The sequence below is a fragment of the Lygodium microphyllum genome, chromosome 11 (assembly GCF_053477565.2).
Source record: "Lygodium microphyllum isolate KBCC chromosome 11, Lygodium_microphyllum_v1.1.10, whole genome shotgun sequence".
Taxonomy (NCBI): domain Eukaryota; kingdom Viridiplantae; phylum Streptophyta; class Polypodiopsida; order Schizaeales; family Lygodiaceae; genus Lygodium; species Lygodium microphyllum.
In genome coordinates, this window is record NC_141145.1 from 105361237 (window position 1) to 105388514 (window position 27278).

The following is a 27278-nucleotide window of genomic DNA, read 5'->3' on the forward strand; positions in this document are numbered from 1 at the left end:
CCTCGTTTGGAGTTTTCAGGAGTGATCGGTTTGAGGCCTATCCATTTCCGTTGGCCTTTCGTTGGATTGGCTTTGTATGTGGAGAGGGGGTCTTGCTCCTTGGCTGGCATTCTTCATCGACGGATTCCATCGGCATTGGCACTCTTCTTGCCACCTTTGAATCCACATTTCCTTTGGCCTTCTGCCACATCCAAGATTTGAGAGGGGGTATTAGCAGCCATGTGTATCTTTTGTGGTCATCTTTGGCTTGTGAGCTTCATCTAAGTCAAACAAGGATGTTAGGAGCTATGACATTGTCTTTGCTTCTCATTTTATTCGCTTTAGGCACTTTAGATGGAGAGCACATTACTGCATTTCTTTTAGGGCACTTTTGGCTATCCTAAGTGTCCATATTTTGGGCTTGGCCATTGTATTTCTAATTGTGGCCCCATTTTGCCCATATATAGGTGGCGTGCCTCCCATTCTCATTATTTATCATTGATCCTTCGTAATCAGCCAGCCCTCCTCATTCTCTCATCCCCTTGCTACCATCTTGTGCCCACATTGACACGCAGAGGTACATTTGGGGCTGATCATTGCAGCCTTGTATCTTCAGCCATTGCAGTCACATTGTTCCTTCTCTCACTTGTGTTCTCTCTCTGTCTTCTCTTTGTGTTCAATTTCCTTTCCGTTGTGCACTCTCACAAATTTGTCTCCCAAGCCCTTGTAGCCTAGAATGATCGATGTGGAAACAACTCCTTGGCAGTATCATGGTTTGGGTCGTGTTAAGTTTGGTGTTGACAAGAGCTTGAATCTCGCTTTGCTGGACAATGTGTACTATGTCTCCTAACTTGGGGTGAACCTTTTATGCATTCAATAGCTTTGCCAATTGGGGCGAGTGGTCTTCTTTGGGACCATAGTCAAGGTTATAAACTTTCAGATAAGGTTAGTGATTGCTTGTGGTGAGGCACAACCTAGTGGCCTCTATATGATAACCCAATTGTTTCTCTCCTAGCCGATTGCTAAGAACTTTAGACTTCCATTGTTTTTGGGCTTTAGCCATTACACAGAAGCCTATCACAATGAGCGTCTTTGTCATTTTGGTTTGGATACCTTGGGTATGACTTGCTTTACGAGTTGTGCAAGCATCCTTTCTTCTTGAGAGAGTGGTAATGACTTGAATAATCAACAATTATAGCAAGCATAAAATTCACATAAACTGAAAATGCAAATGTTATCAATTAATCTTGGAAAGAGGGAGCTTATTGGCTCCAAAACTAGCGTCCCTTGCAGTATTTCTTTATCTTCAATTGCGATTTGGATGGAATATAATGTTGAATCTCCTTCGTACTCTAGTTGTCTTTTGCTGTCATAAATTACTAGTAAGCCTTCAAACCAATTTGTCCCTTGGTTTGATCGGGGATTGTGTCAGAGTGAAGCAATGTGGAAGTGAATGACTGTGACAAAGAGTGAACGGAGAGAGAGAAAGAGATATTGAAACACGGAAAATCTGCAGTGAAGAATGTTGTATAAGGATGCAAAATTATATACGGGTGTAGAGAAAACATTTGCGTATGTCTCCACCTCGAGGACCTCAATCTCCGTCAGTCCCAAGTGCAGTCTCCATCACCAGTAGGCTGAAATCTGTCAGATACAAGTGAATAAGACTGTTGGAAACTCAGCCTTATAAACAATTGACATTTTGTTCTTGTAAACATGCATCTGTGCATATTTATTTCTTTTTAGTTGGAGAGTGGTCAGCTTTGGATACACCATATGCCTAGCAGCTTATATGGTGGTCTCCTAGGATAGTCATTTCTCTTTTTACTTACTTTTTCTATTGTATACTCCCATACTTTTCTTTTTTTGTGATGTGTTGGGATTGCTTGTCTGTTTTGTGATGTATTGGATCTAACCATTCCTTTTCTTCTCCCTTAGGGGCACATATTAATCGGTAGGATGAAAACTATGATTTCAGAGACTTGAAAAAAAAGTCAATTGTGGTTTTGTTCGCCATTGCAAGTCTTGATAGACCTTTGGGTAGGTGACGAGCATTCTTTGTGTGCTCCCTTAACCTCTATGAGTTGATCACTTGGGTTTCCTTGGTAAGATAGCCATTGCCTTTGTAGTCTTGGTAGGTCACTAGACAAATGATGAGCACCGTTTGCCCAATGCCCTGGTTGCTTTGGGATGGGATGCCTTGCAAAAGAAAAGTTGGGCTTGAGGTATCTTGATAGTCCATTCTTGGCTCTCGTGTTTTGGGCCCCAGAGGGAGTGTTGAGCTAAAAATACATTCTAAACTTAATTAGCTCTTAATTATAGCCCCAAAACTCAAGCTTATTGAACTTTTATTAAAAAGAAGTATGAACCTAGAGAGTATATGTGTCCCATAAGCAAACCCTAATTTGGGAGGAACCATCCATCTATAAATAGACAAGTTGTCTACCACTCAGTCTTAATCTTGTTTTATAGGTTGCTAGTGCCTGTCTCTGCTATCCATACCCTGTTTGTAGGGATATCTTAGTTTAAGTTGCTTTCTATTGTTGCCCATCATTTGGCACCTATTGTCCCACCTTCTTCATGAGCTGATGATTTGATTGAGCTTGCTGTCATTGCCTAGTTTGTTGTGTTTATGGCCAATTCAGCCATTGCTACTTGCATTTGGGCCTTGACTGCGCCAACCTTCCACATCATCAACTTTACTTGCATTTGCTGTCTACAGTCTGCCACATTATCAATAGCTTGCGTTTACTAGTTTCCAGTTGTTGCCTTATTGCCACGTCATCATTCTAGCTTGTGTTTGCTGATTATGTACTTCGGTTGTCTGTTTGACATTGATTTGATCATCTAGAGCTGCGTTTGTTGCTTCCAAACATTCGTGGAGGCTATTTGCTACGCTTCATGTTCCGTTAGAGTGCAACACATTCTCGTGCTCCTTAGTAGACATGAGAGTTTGAGGGTTAGCATTTCACCTTTGCATAGTGTGTTCGCTGCGCTAGAGTGCAACACATTCTCGTGCTCATACTATTTGCCTCAGTAGACATGAGAGTTCGAGGGTTAGTATTTCACGTTTGCATAGTGTGTTTGCTACGTTGACTATCGTATATATTCAGTATTCACTATTCATTTATTATCTTCTTTAGTATTCATTATCTCTTGAGTTACACTGATTGTGTTCTTTATTAGTCTATGCTTTGTTGTACGATTGTGTTTGTTATTTGTAGATGAGTATTTTTTTATATATCTTTATGGATATAAATGGTATTTTTATGTGTGAATTATTGAAGCCAAGGGTAGTCAAATATGCTTGTATCTTCTTGTACCATGCCCAAGGTGTCTGTTTCAAACCATAGAGGGCCTTATGCAATTAGTGCAGTTTGCTCTTTGAGCCTTTTTAAACAAAGCTAGGAGGTTGAGTGGCATAATTCTCCTCATGAAGACTACCATTAGAAAAAGTAGTCATTACATCCAATTGATACACATACCAATCGAAATGGGCAGCCAAAGCAATAACATTGTGCATGGTGGTCATATGTGAAGTGGATGCAAATGTCTCATCATAGTCAATCCCATGCAGTGGGGCATACCTATCCAACGCTTATCTTTTGAAGTATCCTAGAAAAAATTAGGTTTCTCATTGCATACAATAGCTATAAGTGCGTGTGCGACCATGTTACCTTGTGCATGGCAAGTGGCTTCACTAGTCAATACCATGTTGCTAGGTATACTCTTTAGCAACAAGACATGCATTGAAGTGATCAATGGACTGAAAATTGGGTTGCTATTCAACATGTGTTGCTACTGATTTTGATGCTATAAAGCCTCATTAGGTTGCTGAAATTGATCAAAGTTGGATGCACTTTGTTGAAACAATGGGCGTAAACTATCAAACATATCCATTAGCTCTAATTGTGTTGATTTTTGCTATCACGGGGACATGAATTTTTGAGATGCTTTAATCTTTCTGATAACATTTGATTAAATTATTAATGGAATGTGCAAGGTTGTTTAGCACATGTGATGCAAATGGCAGTTATTTCATGGTAACAGACCAAGGACCACGAGGATGCATTGGGTGTCAAAGGGAAAAGTTGTGATAAGTTATGTCTAATAGATGTTAGGTGGTACTTGGTGTCAGAGCATCCACTGCCATTTTCAGCGAAGGCCAAAGGTTTTAAAGTATGCAAGCGCTTTTGATTTGTGTCTCAAAGTATATGTCAAACAATGATTGGTTATGCTACCAGTGAAGGTAACAAAATACAAGTATCCTTTGATGGACATGATACGTGTAGGTCTACAAACATTACTATGCACAAGCTATAATATCTGATCAACACAAATAGGTCCCTTTTCCCGAAACGAAGCACGATACATTTTGCCAAGGATGTAGTTTTGACATACATCTTTAGTAGAGCTTTCAAAGGAGGAAGATCAAGTGCTATATTTTTGCTACTCAAGCGAAGCAAATTGCCATAATTGAGATGACCAAACCGAGCATGCCATAAGTTGGTGTCATTTATAATGGTGGCATCAATATGTAATGCGTACTCTGATGCTCTCCTTTTATATATATTAAGCTGATATAGGCCATTGTACAATGTGCCAATGACAACTAGGGCATTTCCATCACCAGAGTCATAGATATTGCATCGATCCATGTATAATGTGCTAGTGACAAAGTGAATATCCCCATCATTGGAGTTATAGACGTTGCATTGATCCATGTGGAATTTAACCAAAACACTAGCACATGCAATGGTTGAAACTAAAAGCGATTTCTTTTTTATACCAAGCACATACAAAACCTTTTCAAGCATGATAATTAGCCCACATCTATTGCAGTAACGGGAATCTGTGCAATGCCTTGGATTGCATATGAAGCATTATTAGAATATACAAATGATCCCTCCTTTCATACATTTTTATATGATATAAACAAGTCACGAAAGGATGTCATTTTTTTGGGAGGCACCATTGTCAAAATACCATGTATTGTTGTTTTTAGTCATTGATAAGCCATGTGCACGAGAAGAAGAATCATAGGAACAACGCACAACAAAAGCATAAGATTGGCCAATGTCCAAACTTGCTAAATGTGTTGTTGCATCCTTCACACTTACTGAATTTTCAATAGCAGTCATATGCTATTGCTTCTTTTCACTAGCAATTCTCTTTTTGCATTCCTTAATGACATGTCCCCTTTTCCTACAATAATTACATCTCTTTTTCTTGGAATCCTCATCCTTGGTGCTTGATGAGTTGGTAGAAGAGGCTGATTTGCCTTTCTCTTTTGAGTTTAATGATTGCCATGGTTTTTCTTTGTTCCTATGGCTGGTTGCAAATGTTTGATTTTTCATACTTATGTTGGAGTGATTCATCGGTGTTTGCTTTTCTTTTAACAATAATGATATTGATGCTTAAAATGTATATGTATTAGCATCTCCCTTTGCAAGCAAATGAAGTGTAGTGGCAAAACTCTGATATGACTTAGGTAGGATAGCCAAGATTGTAGAAACAAGAGAAGGATTAGGAATGATCTCATCCATATTTGCAAGCTTCTCCGTTATATTCTTTACACGTGTAATGTAGATATCCATTGAATCACCCTTTTTCATGTGCTCCATCTTAAGCTCTTTATGCAAGTAGGCGCCACAAGCCTCATTGTGCACCTAATACAAAGAAGAACGTTTATCCCAAGCATCCTTGGCCGTTTTGCACAATTGAATATGCGGAATAACGTGTCTCTTGGACTATAATGCAATGCATCAATCAAAGCATGTGAATGGATCTCTCTCCCATCCCATCTCAACTGATTAGTGGTAAAAGGTGTAGTTGCCAGCAGGAGCTGGAGTGAAAGACCCCCTTGTGACAGTGGATGAAGGGGATGAGCTTGCAACATTAAAAGCAATGGGCCTTGTAGGCCTAACCTTAGAACCGGATACATAATCTCAAAGTTGTTTGGTAACTAACATATGCTTTATGATGTATGCCCACATTGGATAATTCTTGCCATGCTATTTGTTGAAGTCCCTAGACATGTTTAGAAAGTCATTTTGGCTTGCCATTGCTTTCTATGTATAATTTTTACAACAGTGGTTGCCAAATGTGTACCTGAAGGTGCAGCGGTACGAAAAAGCAAGCAAACGCTCAAAGAACTTACAATCTTCTGCACCAATGATGATTTTGAAAAAAAATTTTCCACAAAATTTTTGACTAAATTTGGCAAAATTTAGGCTCAAATGGGAATCTTGAGGAGGTGATGTGACTTGAGCTGATAGGAGATTCAATGCAGCCAAGCAGGGCTGAAAGTGCCATGCAGACTGAGGGGCAGAACTGGAGCAAATGCGCAACCCGATTAGTTTGGAGCATTAGCTGGTGAAGAAGAAAGCACCTGAGCTCGAGGCTCGATGATGGTTGTGGCGGTTGTGGATCGCGAGCTAAGTGGCAGCTGACAAGTGATATGGCTTTGATGCAACTGTTAGGTTAGGATTCAACAGCACGTGCGTGGACACACACACTCATAGTGAACAAGTGAACAGCAAGAGAGGAGAGTTATTGGAAGGCCACATCCGCTATGTGAGAATGACAATGAAAATACAATCCCTAAGGTACTTAAGTACCACACCCACTGATGGGTGTTCACATGAGGAAAAAACCCTTCACCTACAATGTTAAAAGTGCCCATGGATAAGGGAGCACTTGCACTAGAGCTATAGAGGAACATGATAAATGTAGCACATTTGGGGAGACTTTAAGTTTCAATCGGTAGTCTGTATTTGGCCTAGAACAAAGCAGTCCTTCTGTACTTTAACATCAATCATCAATTCCCTTTTTGCCTAAGCTTGTCCATCTATACATTCAATACTTTTACATGTGTTGCTGGTTAGGTGTAAGCATCTGCAGTTTTTTTCAGGTTTATTAACTTTATTAGTCATATTGTGTATTTGTCTTGTGCTTCAACTCTTCTCATAGACATGCTATTCTTCCATTTTTTTCTGTTGACTCTTTTGTTATTGGCATCTTTAATTTGACTAGCAAGGGTACCTTGCTTTAAATGGCTTAGTTGTGAGATAAGTTTTAGACTATAGTCTTAGTTGTGCTTTGAATGTCTTAAACAAGATTTTGACTTTCGATTGCTGCTCTTGATAGATAGAATTTTTAAGAGAAGTGCTCTCAGAGAATAAAGATAATGGCGTTGCTGTACGTGTTGGTAGAATGATGCGTGAGATTTCGTTAAGTGCGGATGAAAATCTTCAAAAAACATTCTCATTTTTTGAGAAGGTACTGTAATCTTCTGTGCACTTGCAGAGTTCACATGTTTTATTTTTTTGTTAACTCCTTAAAATAAATGTCAGTTGCAATTCTTGTGTTGACGGACTGTTTTGTGCTGCAAAATGCTCAAGTTTTCAGATGGAGGCAAGGAAGAATGGGATGAATGCATTAAATAGTTCAAGAGATGCTGTTGCTTTCCTCGTTGAAGGCTTCCCAGAAGCATTAACCAGGTGTTTGAATTCAGAATTGAAACCTTTGGTTGCCTACTTGGAGGAAACTGGTGTACCAAAGGACCAGGTTGGGTCTGTGATTATGTGTTATCCCTCTATTCTTATTGGTGGCTCAGTAAAGCAATTTCAGTTTAGATTGCAAAGGCTGAAAAAGGTAAACTGGAATAATTTTTTGATTATTGTTTATGCTTTCTTTAATAAAAAAAGTATCTTAACGTCAGCTATAGAATCTATTAGCAGGTGGGTGTGAAGCCAAGTGAATTTGGAAAGATTCTTATCAAGTACCCATGGATCTTAAGCCGAACAATAGAGAATAATATTGAAGACCTTACTGAATTTCTGGAACATTTAAAGGTAATTTTTCCCTCAGATGTATCACAAGTATTTCCTTTTTACTTTTAATATGCTAAATGCTAGCAAGTATGGCTGCTTTTATTGAAGACTTGTAAAAGTATTTCCTGTTGCCCTCACATAATGGTCAGTTCTCCAGTTTCATGCAATCTTAATAATATCTCCTGACCTTTTGTGTGAACTTCATGAATCTGGTTACTTCTTTAGACTTGCTGGAGATTCCCTTGTCATTGAAGGATTTTGCGTATAATGTGCTACTCCTATGCTACCCGAGCTTGTCATTCAATGCACTTAATACGTACATTTGTTTTTGTAACCTTAGTTCCAAGCCGTAATATAGGCACATGCTCTGATCAAAAGATCATATCCAACTTCAACAAAAAGCATGTGTTTTTGACAGCATCAAAAACCCTAAATACTTCTATAGATATCCATGGCCCTAGGTAAAAACCCTAGTCCTATGGAAAACCTTGAAGTATCACCATAGAAAAGCGAAAACTGCAAAATCCAAAAACATGTTCAAAACAAACAATCACATGTGACAAGAACTAGGAAGGGTGATGGGTGACAAGGATAAAGATATGATGACGGACACCAAAAGCAAGGGATGGGATGAGAGGTTGATATTTTAAAATTTTGTATGCGTATGCGTGCTTGTCCATTGGTATACTATCATGCGACAAATTTGTGTGCATACACAATGTAGTTTGTGTGATTTGGGTGGTTTGAAATCAAAATTTGAGGTCACACGTGCGTGCATGTGTTTGTGTGTGTATGTGTGCAATTTTAAAGGACAAGACGGAGGATGAATACACCCACAACCCCCACCAAACCACCCCTACCCCTTATTGAGCTAAAATATGCATTACATGCTGAATTAGCCTCTTGAACAGTCCCAAAAATGCTTATTTAATGAAAAAATCCTAAACTGGTGAGCTGCTCAAGAGTGTTAAAATGGGGAGAGGTTCAAGGTGCCGAAGCTTTCTATAAATAGGCATGCTGCCCTCTACTCAGCCTAATCTCGGTTTTGCAGGTTTTGGGTGATCTGCTTTGTTGCCCACACCTCATTCGCGGAGGATATCTCAGCCGAGGCTGCCCGAGTCCCAACACTGTCTGCATCCATCCGGCACTTGTTTCCAACCTTCTCCGCGTAGTCTATATTGTTCATTGTTGTGAAGAGCTAGACGGACTTCTCCTATTGCTGTGTTTGCTATAGCTAGTTGCCGTCCTTTTGTCCATGACCCTTAGCAAGCTGCATTTTCTGCTTTTAGTTGGCGTGCAGGCTATTGCCACCCTCCTATTGCTGTGTTTTGCTGTTGCTGCCATCGCCTGGCAATCCTACACCTTCCCAGGGCTGTGTTTTTCAGATTTCTTACTCTTCCGCAATGCCCGACATTGATCCCGACACCATTGTTTGCTGCTGTTTGACATTTGAAGACTGCCTTGCTACGTTTTGGGATTGGTCAGAAGTATGACACACTCTCTGGCTCATTATCTTTGCCTCCGTCCTCGAGACACAAGAGTTCAAGGTACAATTTTCAGTCCTTGCACGGTTCATTTGAAACATGAGCATTGTGTTATATTTATTTATTCATTTAGATGTTCATTGTGTTCATTGTCTCTAAGGTACCCTAACTCTAACTTTGTTTTGCAGAGTTTATGCTTTGTCGTACACTTTCATTTATGTTTGTGCGTTAGGGTATTTCTTTACATGGTATAAGAGATAGGATCTCTTCAAAGAAGCCCAAGATTTTGATTTAAAAGCCCTTTGCAAGAAGCAATAACAACAAGAGAAGAAGATGACTTCGAATACATCTTCACCACATCATGATGCTCTTGAGCCTAGCACATCAAGAAACGAGATGCAGTGGGTATCATAGCTTGCTCCTCCAACTTTCGTCATGGTTGGAGAGACTTTGGACTACTATGGAGTCCATAGATCATACGAGATCTCACAAGCCAAATACGATCTCATCCTCATGTATTGAGCTCAACAATAGATTGAAAGAAAATTTGACTTTTTTAACACTGATCTAATAATTTTGTAGCAAGGACGGAAGCTCCACAAACAAGTGGCCATCTTGATGTGGAAACTGGCATGGAGTACAACTCCTTTTTCTCTCTACCCATTCCATCCACATCTACATTCTACACTTCTTTGCCGCTTTTTTCTATGCCATACACATCTCCATTCACTCCTATGCCAAATACGCAAAGCGACCCTTCTCAATCATTTGAATTTGCTTTCTCTTTTCCACAAGATTTTAGTGATACTTGGATGAAGGATCTCTTCAAACTAAGTATTGGTTCATAAGCCTTGAAGAAAATAGAATACTCCATTCAAACTCAAGGAAAGATGAGCAAACTTTGCAAGATTCTTTGGTAAGTGCTCCTTCTTCATCTTTTGTTTTTGCTTTTATATCTCATGGTTAATTTGATTTTGGCGAATCATCTTTTTCATCATTTGCATTTAATGGACAAAAGAGACCTAACTCATTTTCCACATCTACATCAATAACTCATGCATTTAATCTGCCGCCCATCCCATCCACTATTTCTTTTTGCATCTTCCTTTCAGCCTCCATTAAGTGCACCTTTTATGTCTTTATACATTACATCGGGAAGTCCTGCATCCTTAGAAACATCCTTTAGGACCTTGTCTTTCCTCAGCTGGGTGGTGTCTCCATGATGGAGATTCATTCTTCCATACATACACTTTCGGGATTTCCATGGCCGAGGAATGCCACGCAGCCATTACCAAGAGTGAATCAGTTGGTTTCATAGTTTGCCTCCATGGCATTACTTACTTGGCCTTCTCGTGATTTTGCTGTCCCCCAACCGATAGTTGGACAGGCCTAACGTGTATGGTGTCTCCATCTCCATTGGCACTTTATGGAAACATTCATGTTCCAGTATCTCTCCATCAGAATCTTTGGGATTATGTCAGTGGTGAAGAAGTTTGACTTGGAGTTGTGGCTCATGTAACACCTTCCCAGGAGGATGTGGTCAAAGGTCCGTGCAGCTTGCTCAGCCCGCTCTAGCGTAGCCACTTTCCTAGAGATCAGTAGCACAAAAGGCTTGGGACACACAGGATGCTTAAGCATTGTCATTGATTGCATTGGCATTTTAGCGGTCTATTATTCCACACACACAGTCTGTTGCTTCTTTACAAGAAGCATGGTTGACACTTGAGTAGATGTTTGCTAGAAAACATTGGGTCACTTATCTCTTTCTTGAAGAAAGAGCTTGAGAATGTAAAGATGGATGAAGGTGATTCTATGCAGGATCATCCCAATAAAATTCAGGACTTGTGTGAGCAGCTCATGAATGTAGATGAGTATTATTCGGATGCATAGTTGATCTCTACTACTTTGAATTCATTGCCGCCCTCGTATTTGGCTTTCATATGGCCTTAAATCTCACCATGAGGATTTTCCCACAACCACTTACTTTCCTTCAGTTGGTTAGTTTGCTCTTAGAAGAAGAGCAAACAAGAAAAAATAGTTCGGTAATAGCCTTTGAATAACAAGCTTTTATGGCAAGGCAAAAGGGCAAGGACAGCCAAGCGAAAAATACTGTGCAGAGTTTTAGGAGTTCAGATACTTCACAGAGCAACAAGAAAGAGGGGGACACACAAGCCAAGAAGGGCAAGTGCCACTATTGCAAGAAGTCATATCATTACATCACAAAAGTAGGAAGTGAATAGCCAAGGAGGAGTAGTCAGGGATGTCTATTTCTGATGTACTTTCTATTGCTACTGAGTCCACGTCTTTTGTTGTAGACTATGACTATTGTTTCTACACTTGCAGTTATGACTCTTCTTGGGTTGATAGAGCATTTAGCTCTACCGAGGATGCGAGCACTTGGTTCTTTGACAATGGTGCTTCTAGGCATATTACATTCCACAGGGATTTGTTTTCCTTTGTTATTGCAGCTCTTGTTGGCAAGTCTGTGCAGTGTGCCAACAATGCATTGTACCTTGCTAGAGGTATTGGGGAGATTGTGTTGACAGCAATTAATGACTCTATTCTCCGTTTGCAAGACACATTATTGTGCCAGGTATAAAGAAGAATTTATTGTCCATTTCTTCTCTGGCAAAGTGTGGTCTGCAAGTCACTTTTGATGATTACAAATGTATGCTTAGAGATAAAGAACTAATGACTTTTGTTTTGATTGGCACATTATGTCATGGACTATGTGAATTAGATGCTTATTCAGTTGATTAGTTGGTCTATCTAGCATTTACTCTTACTCTCGCTATATCACAAATAGAGTTATGACATGCTTGCATGGGGCATGTTAACTGTGGTAGCTTGATGCTTATGCAGTGTACACAGATGCTTGATGGCTTACCTCTCTTGGAGAGACCTCCTGAGCATGTATGTTAGGGATGCATTTTGGAAAAAATGCATCGTTTTTTGTTTCCTCGTGATGCTGCTTTTAAGGCAACTGCCAAATTACAAATTGTGCATTCGAATGTATGTGGCCCTATGCAAACAAAGTCATTGGGTGGTTGTTATTATTTTGTCACTTTCATTGATGACTTTACTCATTTTTACTAGGTCTACTCTTTTGTGAAAAAGTCAGAGGTGTATGATGCATTTTTGGCTTTTGTAGCACTTGCTAAAAATCAATTTGGCTGTAGGATTAAGACTCTTCGTTTGGACTAAGGGGGGAAATATATATCTTCCATGCTGAATAATTTTTTAAAGTAAAAAGACATTGTCCAGTAGTACACTACTGTATACTCCACAACAGAATGGATTTGCAGAGAGGAAGAATAGGCCACTCATGGAGATGGCTAGATGTATGTTGAAAGCAATGAGTTTGCCACATAGTTTTTAGATGGAAGCAGTTATGTGTGCTTGCCATGTTTTGAATAGGTGCCCTACCAAGGCATTAAAGAATGTCATGCCTTTTGAGGCTTGGAATAGCCGGAAACCTTATGTGGGACATTTTCGTACTTTTGGGTGTCTTGAGTATGCTCACATTCCCAAGGTACTAAGAAAGAAGTCGGACAACAAGGTTGTTAAATGCATTTTTGTAGGATACAATAGTGAGAGTAAAGGATATAGATTGTATGATCTTGTCCTCAAGGAAGTATTTGTCAGTAGGGATGTGGTTTTTGATGAAAAATCAGAATTATCCCTTGTTGATTTTGATACATTTTAGGCTGCCAATGATTTATTTGAAGGGCTGCTGCCCATTTACATAATGTTCAGCCAGTTGCTCCATTGAGTAATGCAGAAATTCAGCCTATGGCTGATCTAAGTATTCAGGAAGATGCTTGTATACAATAAGGAAGCTAGGTAGAGCTTGTACACAATCAGGAAGCTAGGTAGATGCGTAGATGGTACTTGCACACTATGAAAGATAGTCATTTGGATGCTCCTATTGCTGTCCGTACTAGAAGGCAAGCTCATCTACATGACGGTGCTAATACTATGGAGTTTGTTATGGCAGCACATACATTTGATAATGAGGAGGTTGAATGTTTTGAGGATGCACAACAAAGTGTGCATTGGATGACAACAATGCAAGGTGAGTTTGATTCTATTATAAAGAATCAAACATGGGATTTAGTGACCTTGCTTGTTGGGAAGAAAGCCATTGGTACAAAGTGGGTCTATAAGTTGAAAAGGAATGTAGATAGATCCATTGACAAGTATAAAGCTAGGCTTGTGGCCAAAGGCTATGCACAAAAGAAAGGTGTTGACTATGAGGAGACATTTGCTTCTACATCCTGCATGATTGCGATTCGGTCTATGGTTGCTTTGGCTACCCATGATGGTTGGTCTGTGTATCGACTTGATATTAAGACTGCATTTTTACATGGGGAACTTCATGAAGAAGTGTATGTACAATAGTCCATTGGTTTTGCAGTTGAGGGATCCGAATACTTGGTGCTGAAAAAGGCTTTGTATGGTTTGAAGTAAGCTCCCCGAGCTTGGTATGGTTCATTAACAGCTCATCAGAGTCTACACTTTACATATATAAAGAGGGGGGATCCTTGCTGGTCATATGTCTTTATGTTGATGATCTCCTGCTCACATGGACACATGCTGATCAGATTTCAACATTTCAAAAAAGTTTGCATCAAACTTTTGAGATGTCAAACTTAGAGCCTTTGCACTACTATTTGGGTATTCAGTTTATTCATGATGCTAGAGACATTGGGTTGTCACAATCCAGATATACTCGACTTACAGGATTGCAAGCCAATTTGCACACCAACGGAGACTGGACTCAAGTTGTTCTTGCATGATGGCAATGATTTGTTTGATATCCATACATATGCTCTAGCAGTTGGATGTCTCATTTACTTATACAACATAAGGCCAGATATTGAGTTTGTAGTTTCAGCCTTGAGCAGATATATGCACTGCCTACGTATGTCAGATTGGGAAGCTGTGAAGTGTGTTTTTTGTTACTTGTAGGGGACTTGGATTCTTGGATTGCTTTATGCCAAAGGGGAACTACTGCAATTACATGCTTGCAGTGATTCAAATTGGGCTGGTGATTTTGATTCACATCACTGTACGAGTGGAAATTGTTTCTTTTTTGGCTCATCTTGCATCTCTTGGCTTAGTAAGAAACAATCTACTATTGCCACATCGTCTTGTGAAGTTAAATATAAGGCAGCTTTCACTACTACAGCTGAATATATATGGTTGAGACGTTTGTTGGCCAATCAATATGTATATGTCACAGAACCTACTTTTTTGTTTATTGACAGTCAGATTGCCATTGCAGTAGCACGTAACCCAGTGTTTCATGCACGTACAAAACACATAGAGATCCACTATCACTTTGTCAGAGAGACGCTACATGCAGGAGATATTAGTATTGTCTACTATTGTACCACCAGTAATGTAGTAGACATCTTCACCAAAGCTCTTCCTCATGACAAGTTTGAAGTATTTCACAATTCTTTAAATTTGATATCCTTTGGTGGATGATCCTTGTATATTGATCACTCTTCACTCCAGGGGGGTTTGTTGGGTTTGACTCATGTCTACGCTCATAGAGGAGTGTAGGTGATTCTCTGTAGGAAGCTAGGGCACTTTTTATTCTCCATATAAGAGGTTCTTCCCCCCCGCCTTTATTCACTTTTATTTTATGTGCTTATGTAACACAGTTTGGGCACTTATTGTGTTTTACACCTTTCGGATGTGAATACACATTAGTAACCCTAAGGTTTAAGGATTATACTTTATACTTGCATATTACACTCTTTTGATTATTGTATCGGGAGTTGTGTCTTTACTCTCACACTCTCTTCATTGTCAACTGTACTCTTAGTTGAGCTTCGATTTCTATGCATCCTCTGACCTCTCATAGCGCAAAGTGATTCATAGTGAGGATTGCTTCAAAAAGTGTTGTTTTGTGTGCCATTAGACTAGGTACTTTCTTGGAGAGATAATGTATCCGCTGAATATGAAGGCGCAGTCAACTTTAAAAGCTTTAGTAAATACTTTAGAAGCTTGAGGTATGCCCTTTGAAATTTTAGCAGAGAATCACTTTATTAATGCGAGTAATTGTCGTGGTTGTTGCGTAAATAAAACTGTGTTTTACTCAAATGACCTTTTAAAAGTCACTATCAATATTAATGGTCAAAAAGTTGCAATTTTGTTTGACAACAGTTCTACTCACAATTTTCTTTCTTCTTGATTGACGCAAAGACTTCGACTCCACAAGGTACGTGCTAACTAAGAATATTTTGTTCTTAGAGGGCTTGACTGTGGATTGTTGGGATGGATTGGTACCAAGATTGGATATATTTCAATCCAACAATACCATGAGTCTTATGACCTTCGATTGATGAGATTGGACCATGCTTATGTCATCCTGGGCTAACTAAGAATATTTTGTTCTTAGAGGGCTTGACTGTGGATTGTTGGGATGGATTGGTGCTAAGATTGGATATTTCAATCCAACAATACCATGAGTCTTATGACCTTCGATTGATGAGCTTGGACCATGCTTATGTCATCCTTGGCATACCATGGTTCTTTGATAGATCTTGCTCTTTGTACATTGATTATAAAGCTCATATACTTTCGTTTGAACTTCATAGTCGCTATTATTTGATTGAGGGTTGTCCATCCTTTTGGATCTCTAAATCTAATGTATGTATGATATCAACTTTGGATTTTGGTAGATTTTTGCATGATCTAGACATTGTTACCTTGTTTGTTTTATTAAAAAGTTTGATCGCCTATAATACAATGTAAGTCTCTTTCTTTTAGTAATAATGTCTATACTAATTCAAATGTGAGTAAATATTTGGATATGATTATACATGAATATGCTGATATCTTTCCGTGTAAATTACTCTATAGGCTTGTGTTGTCTTGCAGTACATTAGATCATAGTATTAGGATGTTGCCCAATAGCCATCTTGTCTCTCAGCAACTTTATTAGTTTAGCTTGAAAGAGGAAGATGGGATAGCTAGGCAACTTCAAGATTACCTAGCAAAGGGCTTTATTGAACCTAGTAAGTCTTTGTGGGGTGTGCTTGTCCTTGCAAACAAGGATGTCATGATACGGTTCTATGTAGATTGTAGAGTTTTCAATAAAGTGAGCATCTAGAACAAATGTTTGTTACCTTGGATGGAAGATCTGATAGATAGACTCTGCAGTGCGTGTTATTTTTACCAAGATTGATCCTAGGTGAATACCATAAGATATAGATAGCTCTTGAGGATATCCCGAAGACTGCGTTTTGGTTGTAGCATGAACACAGCTAGGAATGGATTGACTAAGTTGGAAACTGAAATGCAAACTCATTGATGGGGCTATCAGAGCTCTAGTGAGAGTTGTCAGGTCGAAAAGTTACACTACCATATGGTATGATGAAATATGGTACTAAGTGGTACCTCAAGGTTTTATAAGGTAGGGTATGATATTAATACGATAAAAAAAAAAGCTTGGTTATTTTGGACTAACGATGATAGACTCGATGTTTAAAGTCTAAATAGCAATACTATTAGAGTATAAGATGAATACTTGAGGGTTACACACCAAAACCTCAATGGCATATGCCACATGTGCTACAACTTACAAGTACATAGATAGGAATGAATATATCATACATGAATGATTGTGCAAATAAGAGTAGTGTAGGCTTGAGAGAGAGAGAGAGAGAGAGAGAGAGAGAGAGAGAGAGGATATGAGAGGCAAGAGAGAGAGAGTTTTTTGTACTCTTTCATTCATTTGAGTCTTGACTTTCTCTACTCTTATAGTCATTCGATATAATATAAATTTCTCATTATGGGGAGAGAGAGAGAGAGAGAGAGAGAGAGAGAGAGAGAGAGAGAGAGAGATGAAATGATATATTAGTGTCTACAAAAGGCCAAAATGACCTATGAGACCATGAGTTACAATCATGTGTATGATGGTACAACTGTCTGGGCAAAATATGTAGCACAAGCAGACCAAGAAAAGAAACTAACTATGGCTATGTGTAAAACAAAGAGCTCTATCTAGTAACAATGAGCTCCAAAATGGTACAATCTCATGTGGATATGGAGGGCCTAGCTCTAGCCCGAGCAATAATCCCTTGTATCTGCCTATGAAGGTGTCGTCGGTGTCTGTGTTGAGGCCTAGGACGTCTGGATCGTCTAAGCTGAACGGCTCGATCACTCAGTACTCCTTGTCTGTGTGTGGATTGTGGCGGTGAGAGAGGCTCTCGTGTGGACTGTGGCTGTAACTGTATTGAAGTCTTTTGAGTCTCCTTTGCAAAGAAGTCTGTGAGCTGCCTCTGTGAAGGGCCTCGGTGTCTTGGAGCAGCTATACTCTTGAGGCGCATGTCACGAAGCCGTCGTATCTCGAGAAGAAAGAGGCCAAGGCATTGCTGATCGGTAAAATCCATGACTCTGGATAGTGGGCCAAATCCGTCTAAAGAGACAGTGGAAATGACCACGGACCTCATAATACGTTGGGCAATAGTAGATATAATACTCCTTTGTCTCTGGCTCGCATATCTGGCATACGCGCTCCTCTGGTGGGATGGATCTATATTTGCTAGTCTCAATTTCTAGCTGATGTGAGGAGGTGCGCAACTGGCCAATAGTACATCTGATCCCATGGAAAAGGTGGGTGTCCATGTATCTCGGGCGAACAATAAATCCATCATCTGTGGTATGAAGGAAATGCTCGCGGTAGAAAGCCATCTTTGTCCCTAGCTCCTGCTCCGGCATCAACCGTGTCCGCCTGATATCCAATTGGGTAAGATCCATCCTGATGATCTTGTGAATCTCTAACCTGCTCAGATCAAGAGATGGTGCATCAAGGGAGTACTAGAAGGGGGGTAACTTGTCCATGCTAAAGCCATGCAGCTCAAACCAGGCCGACATTTGTGTATACCAGCATGAAGTATCACCCTCTCTGGCAAGTTGCCTGGAGGACTCAAGGGCCAACCGTGCATATCTGTGACTGGGTAAGTTCCATAGGCTATGTATGTATGCGACCGATCGGGTGAGGGCCTCTACCACAATCGGTGTAGCTGCTAGCTCAGCTCTGATGATCTCATGTGGCACTAAGGCCTTACATCTGATCATCCTGGATATCATGGACACTAGGGGTTTCTCCATCGACCTCCATCCGTCATAAGTGCGCCTTGATCTGCTACGGTGGTCAAGACTGGGCCCCCATATCTGTACTTCATAAAGTAGTGTGGATGTGACCAGTGTATCGAAGAGCCATAGCTTGGTGCGGGGTTCTTGGAAATGCACTTGTGAGCACATCCTCTCCAAACCACCTAGTGCTGTGTATCCGCGAGTCAGTCTAGTGTTTGCTGCCTCTCGCATAGAAAAGGTGGGCCCTGTGAATAAGACTCCTAGGTATGTATAAGAATCCACATGTATAAGAATCCACATACTCCAGCTCCTCATATCCATATGTGAATTTAGGTGCTGATCTCCTGACCCACTGTGGTGTAGTATTTAATACCATCACCTTGGTTTTACCAAGGTTCACTAAAAGCCCACTGTCCAAAGTATAGGAGTGTAATGCATCCAAGTGTCTCTGTAGACCCTCTGGAGAGTCAGCTATCAATACAATGTCATCTGCATACAATAGGAGAGGTATCCAAGTGCCAGCTAGTGGAGCTCCTCTATCTCCTTCCTATGAAATATAATCAGCAATCCCATCAATCTACATGCCAAATAATGTCGGAGAGAGGGGGCATCCCTACTTCACCCCAATGGTGGAGTAAAAAGATGCTGAAAGGCCCTCAGGTGTCTGAACTCTGCCCAGAACTCTCTCATGCAGTGCCAAAATACCCCAACTGAGCTCTTTCGGTACTCCCATGTCATGTAATCTATGTATTAGCTTGTCTCTCGGTACTATGTCAAAGGCTTTGCGGAAGTCCACAAAGCAGCAGTAGGTCCGTCGACCATGGGCCCTTCCCTCCTCAATGATTACTCGGAGTGTGAGGATGTGATCCAACGTGGAGAAGCCTCTCCTAAAGCCAGCTTGTCCTTGTGCTCTAAGACCCCACATCTCTACCCACCTGCTTAACTCATGCTCAAGGATGGAAGCATATAACTTAGCCAATGTATGCCCAACCATGATAGTTCGATAGTTATTGGGTAGAGTAGGGTCCCCTGACTTGAGGATAGACACGAGAGAGAGAGAGAGAGAGAGAGAGAGAGAGAGAGAGCATAGCATACTTATAGGTGTGTCTGTCAATGCCTATGAGGTGAACTCATTGCTGGAATAATTGTCTCAAGGCACCTTTACATTCTCTTAATTGGCCCAACACCAAGAAAAAGAAAAACCTTATGTCAGAGCATTTCAATAAGCATCTGTTGTGATCTTTGAAAATGCCAAACGAATTGGTGATTCAAGACGATGGTCACCATTTGAGCTGCTTGCTCAATGATGGATACAATCTAAAACCGGAGGGGGTTGGGGGCAAAAAGACCTTGTTTTTCTGTACGAATACATATGGTACAGTATTGTATGGATCAGTCTGAACTACTCCGAGAGACAACCATGGATCTCCTTTATCTCCATTAGACTCTGATGGAGCTCATAATTAAGAAATGACCAGCTTGAATACAAGAAATGCTAACAAAATGATGGTCGCTTGATAGCAAGCACAAAGGAGAGCAACCCTACATCTAGGGGAAGAAGCCTTAAAGACAGCAGATCAGACTTGCAACAGTAGTTGTGTGTCTGGCCAAATGTGCCACCTTGCCTTAAAGATAGGCTGACTTGCTTGCATACTGGGCAAGATGCTGGAAAATGTGCTGACCTGTGACAATAAATGTGCTGTTAGCTGAGAGAATGTCATGAGGCTCATGAGTAGCAAAAGAGCAAGTTTGAATAGTGGAATGAGGCTGCAGCAGGATGATCATAGAAATGCCATGCCTCCATCTGATGTGCCTAGGATGAGCATGCTAAGCTATCCAAAATTCCCTTCCAAATTTTCATATTTTTCTCACTCTTAAAACAACCCCAAAAGGCATTTTGCGTTTTAGACATCACCCTAGACTTTTCAAAAGGAAAATTGGTGCAAAGTACAAAGTGTACACTTCCACTTTTATCTCTACTCCCAGATTTAATTCGAAGCCCTCCATCACCTTCATCATCATTATCTTCATCATTACCTTGCTCCTTGGAGCCTTAAAGATGCTGCCCCTGTTGCTACACATCAGGTGCGGCTGCGCAGCTCACACTGCTGCTGCAGTGCTGCTGCCACCCTGTCCCTAGCCATTTTTTTAATCCTTACTGCTCCAATCGCCTACCTCTCTTGCTGCTGCTTTTGCTGGTATAGCCTGCCACCTGGCTGATGGAGTGCTCATGTTGGTGCTTGCACTTCCTGGACAGCTTCCATCGACTGTGGGCTAATGCGTTTTGGTGATTCCAGCCTTCTCATTAGTTCCTTGACCTCATTGATTCTAACATTGGTGGCTTGCTGCACTTGGGATCTGTACACGGAGAGCGACACTTCCTCAGCTCAGTCATATGAGAGATGTGGCTATTGGACAATATTTGCTCCTTGAGTTCCCATATCTATATCTTCTCCTTGATTCATTCAGTAGTGCTTTCATTCATCAGATTCTTCTCCTCTTGCATTTTGCATTCTTGTTTGAGTTTATCACATGGTAGTCATGCTTGTACATGCTAACTTTTTCTCTCTGCAAACCCTTGGATATCTTGACAGAACATTATTGAAACAATTAGAGGACCATAGTTACATGGAGTCTCGGAAACAGCGAAATAGAGATGTATTTTGGAGTCGTGAAACAGAGATTCAGCCCAAGGCCGAAATGGCGAAACAGAGAAACAGATTTTACGTCCTTCTAGAAATATTTCAATATTAGACATTTATAAATGAGTAATACTATTTATATGTTGAACATCTGCACCAAACCACTTAAATTCCTCAACAATACAGAGCATACACGTGACTTTAGAAGAGATTTGATAAGTATATTTATGCCATGGCCTATGAATGACGATCACATATGTCAAGATTGAAGACTCAAGGATTAACATCCATAGACTCATATTATGTCATATAGACTAAAAAAACACAGTACTAGGTAAATAGACTACAATGCATGAAAAATAAATACAACCATGATGTATCATGTGTCAACGATCATGTATCATTCACTAGTGACAAGTGTCAAGATTCAAGTAATCACACTATCTTATCAAAATGCCAATGAACCATAAACATGATCAACTAAGAACAATTCTACAAAGTACAGGTCTATGAATCATGATCCATCATCTAATGAGAATCACTAAGCATAATCCAAAGGTATATCCTCTACCTCATCCTCCTTAGGGCTATTGTAACCAGCCTTCCTTATGTGGATGGGTGGTAAATCCTTGATTACAATCGAATTACAGCAACAAACAATAAATGCAAATCTGAAAATACAAATTTACCTATTGATCTTGGACAATGCTCACCCGATTGGCCCCGAAATTGGTGCCACCTTTTTCGGTATTTCTTTAGCTTTATTGAAGAAAAAGTTGATTTACAATGGGATTCTCCCGATCCGCTTTGCAATCCAAACTCCCCTTGCTGTCCAACCAGCAAGTCTTCAATCTGATTTGCCCCTTGATTTGGGCACTTAATTGGCCTTCACCCACTTCATAGACGATGGAAATGCCCCAAATTCAATGGCTGGCTAGTCCTCCACTTGAATTTCTAGACAGTAGAAGTATAAATTTGACAATTTGGGTCAAAAGCCCCAATTTTTTTGAGGATAATTTGTTCAAAATTGCATCAATTCAAGTGCCCAAGTGCATATACCAAGCAATTCTTGTACAAATTGATGAAATTTTGCAAAAGCCCCAAATTTTTCGGGTCCGGTGTACACACTGAAATTGAAGAAATTTCATTGAAATATGAAAAGCCCCAAAATTTAATTGGCAATTGTGCACTGATTTCGCAATTTCTGAGTCAAGTTGTTCACTTTTGCATCAAGGTTCCAATTCCGAGAAAAGGCCCAAATTTTTGGATAAAAAATTGCACATTGTGCTTGTGCATATGAATGCCCGGCAGAGGGGAGAATGTAAAATTTTAAGAATTTCACAAAAAAGTTGATGAAAACAGGAAGACGTCTGTCGACGTGTTGACCTATTCGATAGCGTCAATGCTTGCCAGCGTGTGCCGTCAATGCTTGCCCGCATGTGCCTTCAGCATGCCACGCCAATGCCAGCACGTCACGTCAGTCCATTTCGTCTCCTCTGCCCGTTTCATTAGTTTGCAGCATGTCCGTCCCATTTGGCGCCTGTTTGCACACAAGCCTGCCTACGACTTGTCTTTCACACTTGCCTATTGAGCTTGCCTGCGACTTTGTTGCATGTCTTGACTGCGTACCCCTTGACTGTGCACGCCGTGACTATCTTGCAACTTTTCGCACACCCTTCCTAGCACTTGTCACCTCAGGCGTCTCACCTCACGCCAGTTACCTCTCACTCATCACCCACTCTGATACCAGTTTGTAGTCAAGAAGTCTGTGCGTGAGCTGACCCGAGAGTGAAGGTGGAGAGAGTTGAGAGTAGTAGAGTGAGAGAGTGAGCACGACACAATTGGTATTCGGTACAATGACAAATGTATCACATTTTTAGGTTTTGAATATATATAAAGTACAAAGTGTAAGAGTGCGTTCACACCCGAATACAATAAAAGGCATGGTGAGTCTTTATTGCCAACAGAAAGAGGATAGCAAGTGAAAAGAAGGAACAATCGGGCATGAGTATTGCTGAAAATTTAGTAAATGAGAAGGATGCAATTACACATTTCGCAATCTTGGATATTGGTCAGTCTTATGCCTTTATTGTGCATTGTTCGTATGATCCTTCTTCGCATGAGCATAGTCTTTCAATTGTTGAAAATTGTAGCATATGGTATTTTGACAATGGAGGTTGCAAGCACATAATGTCCTTTTGTGACTTATTTGTATCATATGCAAATGCATAAAAGGGTGGATTTGTTGTATGTGTAGACAATATTTCATATGCAATTCAAGGCATTGGTCAGATTCCCATTATTTCAGTGGATGGAAAGACTATCCTGCTCAAAAAGGTCTTGTATATGCCGGGCATAAATAAAAATTTGCTTTCAGTTTGAGCCATTGCATGTGCTGGTCTTGTGGTTATATTTCACATGGATCAATGTAGTGTCTATGATTGTTGATAATGCTTTGGAAGAAGAAAAGTTTGTTGCTTTGTTAGATGAGGAATGGGCTAAGATGAATAAGAATGCTCTTGCTTACATCAAAATGGCACTCACATATGATATCTTGGTTGATACCAAGGGACTCTCCACTGCACGTGAATTTCGGGTGAAACTCAAAGCTTCATATGAGAATATGACTCCTGTCAATCAGGTCCATCTCATGTGGAAGTTGGTTAACTTGGAGCTTGATGAGTCCAAGTCCGCCTCAGAGCATTTGAGTGCATTTACTGGGATTTTGAGCTAGTTACAGGATGTAGGTTTGCAACTTTTGAGCCCAAGTTGAAGGCTTTCTTCTTGCTCATGACTTGAACAGATTCATGGGAAGCATTGATTGTCTCTTCGAGCAACAACCCCAACTCGACTTTTGATGGTGTGCATGGTTCTATTCTCAAATGAGGAGATTAGACGCAAGGCAAGTGGGCAAAGCTGTGGATTACCCTATAATGTAAGAGGAAGGAGTGAAAAGAAGTGAGATGTTGCAAATAAATACAAAAATCGTAGCAAAAGCAAGGAAAAACTGCTCACTTGCTACCAGTGTGGATGCAAAGGGTATAAAACGCACGATTGCAAGTATCTTAAAAAGAAACAAAATTGCAAAAAGCAAATAAATGCAAAAGGCAAAAAGAATGAGAAAGATAACAACTCTATCCCTAAAGAAACAAAGAAGGCAAATGTGATATCTAGGGTTGCCATTGAAGAGATAGAAGAAAATGAAGATATTGTAGATTTGCTTGTTGCAACTTGAGATTCACATGCTATGACAATAGAAGACATGTATATCACTAAAAAGGATGTGATAGATACCTTGTCTGCTCATGATGGTTTGTCACAATCGTGGATAGTTGACAATGGTTTGTCACAATTGTGGATTGTTGACTATGCCAATAAAAACTCACAGTGGTTTCTATTATTTCTTGTCCTTTATCGAAGACCACTCTAGAAAGCTATGGGTTCACTTGCTTAAGTAGAAAAGTGAGGCATTGGATGTTTTTAAAAGGTTTTATGTGTTCGTTAGTACTTAAAAGGGTTTAAAACTAAAGTGCATAAGAATAGATAATGGGGAAGAGTATGTATCAAAAGAATTCAAGTAGTTTTGTGATGTAAAGGGGATTAAATGGGAGCTTGTTGCCCCTTATAATCCATCATCTAATGGTGTGGCTGAGCGAATGAATCACACTTTATGTGAGAAGATTCACTGCATGCTGTCCATAGCTAATCTCTTGCAATTGTTTTGGAGGGAGGCACTTAAAAACCGCGGTGAATGTTTGCAACCGATCTCTACACTGTGCGCTTGATAGTGGCATCCTTGAAGAGGTTTGGTTTGGCAAACCTGCTTCATATGACCACTTACGGGTCTTTGGCTATGAATGTTATGTACATATACTTGTTGATAGTAGAACCAAACTTAACGTGAAATCCATCAAAGGTATCTTCATGGGTTATGGAGATGAAGGTGAAATGGATTATAGAGTTTGGATTCCAAGCATGAAAAAGGTAATACGCAGCCAAGATGTGGTATATAATGAATCAAAGCTGTTGAAAAATGTCACATCTAGTGACTTAGACAAGAAGAAGGTGAAATTTCAGCACGATTAGCCACTTGAACAACCATCAGCTATTGAAAATTCAGTCTCGTTTGATGCTGGTTTTGATGATTAGTATGTCATTATTGAGCCAGATGAAAATGGGTAGTAAAAGGATGCTGAAAATCAGCTTGGGCAGCATAACACCTTTATTTATTTTCCCAATGCCTACGTCAATACCATTGCAAGGCACAGCATGTTGAGAAGAATTTGGTTGATGCAACACACATCATTCCAAAAGTCTCTGTTATCAGAATATTTAATTCATGTGACTCTAGTAGAGACAGATGCATAGAATTGATGAAAAATAGCTATTAGTAAACCTGATTAGAGGTGAATGCGGTGTGGCCCAAAGCCTTTGTTATAAGGATTAGTGTGCAATGTTGATCAGTGCCATGCAGATTGTGAGATAGCACATTGTGAACTACATTGGGAGAGAGGAAGTGAAGGGAGGGAGGCTCAGGTGTGCTTCTATGCCAGGTCCCAAAAGGAAAAATTGGTCGTTGTTTTGCCAAATGCCCCAATTTGTTAGGATCATCTTCGATAAGGGTGCAGCAACCAGTGGAATGTATGCGCTTGATGGGCGTGCCTGAAAAAGAGTTAAGCCATGCTGTGGCACACAGTCCACAGCTTTTATTGAAAACCACTCACGGGATCAATGAAGTGAGTGACATTAGTTTTAAATGAACAGATCGTAATTTGACGTAAACTATATTTGTTCTGTGCCTTGGTAGTTAACATTTGGTTCCAGGTTTGCAAATTTTTTCAGGGCTTGGGTGTTGAAGGACAAGATTTGATCAAAATTTTTGTGAGGTCACCTGAATTGTTCGCCTCAACTGTACCATTCCTTAGAAGCAAAGTTGCATATCTTAAGCAGATTGGGATTCGTGGTCTTCGCTTGAAGAATGTCGTACTGAAATACCCTCCAGTTCTAATGATGAGTGTAGAGAACAGCCTCAAACCACGGTATTTCTTGAACTCCACATTTTCCAACTCTTGTTAGTCCCATAGTTGGGAACTAGGAATTGTACATCTTTTGGAATACACACATTTTTTGGTTCTTCATAATTGGAACGCATGTAGGGATGCCTTGGTGAGTCACTATTCCAAGGCTTTTAAGATGAGACGCTCTTAAAAGAGAATTGTTTAGTAACTAGAGCACTTTAGTGTGTCTACTTAGTTTCTAGGTGTGGGAGTTGTATGCTTACATGTTTTCTATCTCAATGTTGTGGCATATTGCATATGAAGCTGTTGGGACATATAGCATATAAAACTTACATTCAGGGGAGATAAAAGTGCAACTATGTTTAAGCTTGTAAGATCCCATCTTCTAGAAATGAGTCCTCTAAAAGGCTTTCCATAGTAAGCTGTACTGGTGGCTTCAGTTACTGTGGTGGTTTGGGTAAAATTATGGGAATTTCTTATGTGCATGTGTGGATTACTGGTGGCTTCAGTTACTGTGGGGGTTTGGGTGAAATTATGGGAATTTCGTATGTGCATGTGTGGCTTGCATTATTTCATGTTTTATAAACACTAACCTGGTTGGATGACCTCAACAGGGTTGCCTATTTGGAAAGCATGGGCCTGAGCAAGGAGGATGTTTCGTGTATGATATCTAGATTCCCTCCTGTGCTAGGATACTCGATTGATGGGGTTTTGAGACCCAAGTTTGATTTCTTACAAAATGTAATTTGTCATCCATTAAATGAAGCAGTCCTTTATCCTAGATATTTCAGCTACTGTTTGAAGAAAAAAATAATCCCAAGATACAGGGTGTTGAAACATTTGAGTGTGGAATTTGATTTGAAAAGCATGCTTTCGCAGAGTGATGATGACTTTGCTTCAAAGCACCTTGGGCTTGGCCACATGCTTGTGCCTCCTATCTAGATTGAATAAGAGAATCACATGCATCGATGTTTAACAGATTGTTTTTGTGCTTTGGTTTGTTCTTGTTTCTGTTGCCTCTTCAGCGTTGAACTATGCCAAGTAGTAACTAAATATGATGGGCTCATTATTGTTGATATGGAAAATGTGAGCTATAGAAATACTACAGCTGTACCTTACAATCTCACACTATGATTTTCTTCTCTCACATCCTTAGCTGCTCTTATCAAAAGTTGTAGCTTATTTTGGAAAGCACCCAGTACAAAA

General features: G+C 40.1%; 1 protein-coding gene and 1 pseudogene across 3 annotated transcripts in view; one reads left to right on the forward strand and one right to left on the reverse strand.

Annotated features, from left to right (window-relative positions):
• LOC148029190 (uncharacterized) overlaps positions 1-27050 on the forward strand; it is a 51028-nt gene extending 23978 nt beyond the window's left edge. Inside the window, exons 2-7 of one of the 3 annotated variants that reach the window (XM_087687940.1) lie at positions 7129-7260; positions 7390-7635; positions 7722-7835; positions 25608-25790; positions 25879-26093; positions 26687-27050. In XM_087687940.1, coding sequence (XP_087544066.1) covers positions 7129-7260; positions 7390-7635; positions 7722-7835; positions 25608-25790; positions 25879-26093; positions 26687-27014 — 1218 coding nt within the window. In that variant the 3' untranslated portion in view covers positions 27015-27050. The remainder of the gene's footprint in view (positions 1-7128; positions 7261-7389; positions 7636-7721; positions 7836-25607; positions 25791-25878; positions 26094-26686) is intronic. The other 2 variants (XM_087687941.1, XM_087687942.1) reach the window with 2 other exon arrangements.
• On the reverse strand, positions 17350-19145 carry LOC148029191 (uncharacterized; annotated as a pseudogene).
• Positions 27051-27278: the final 228 nt, after the last annotated feature.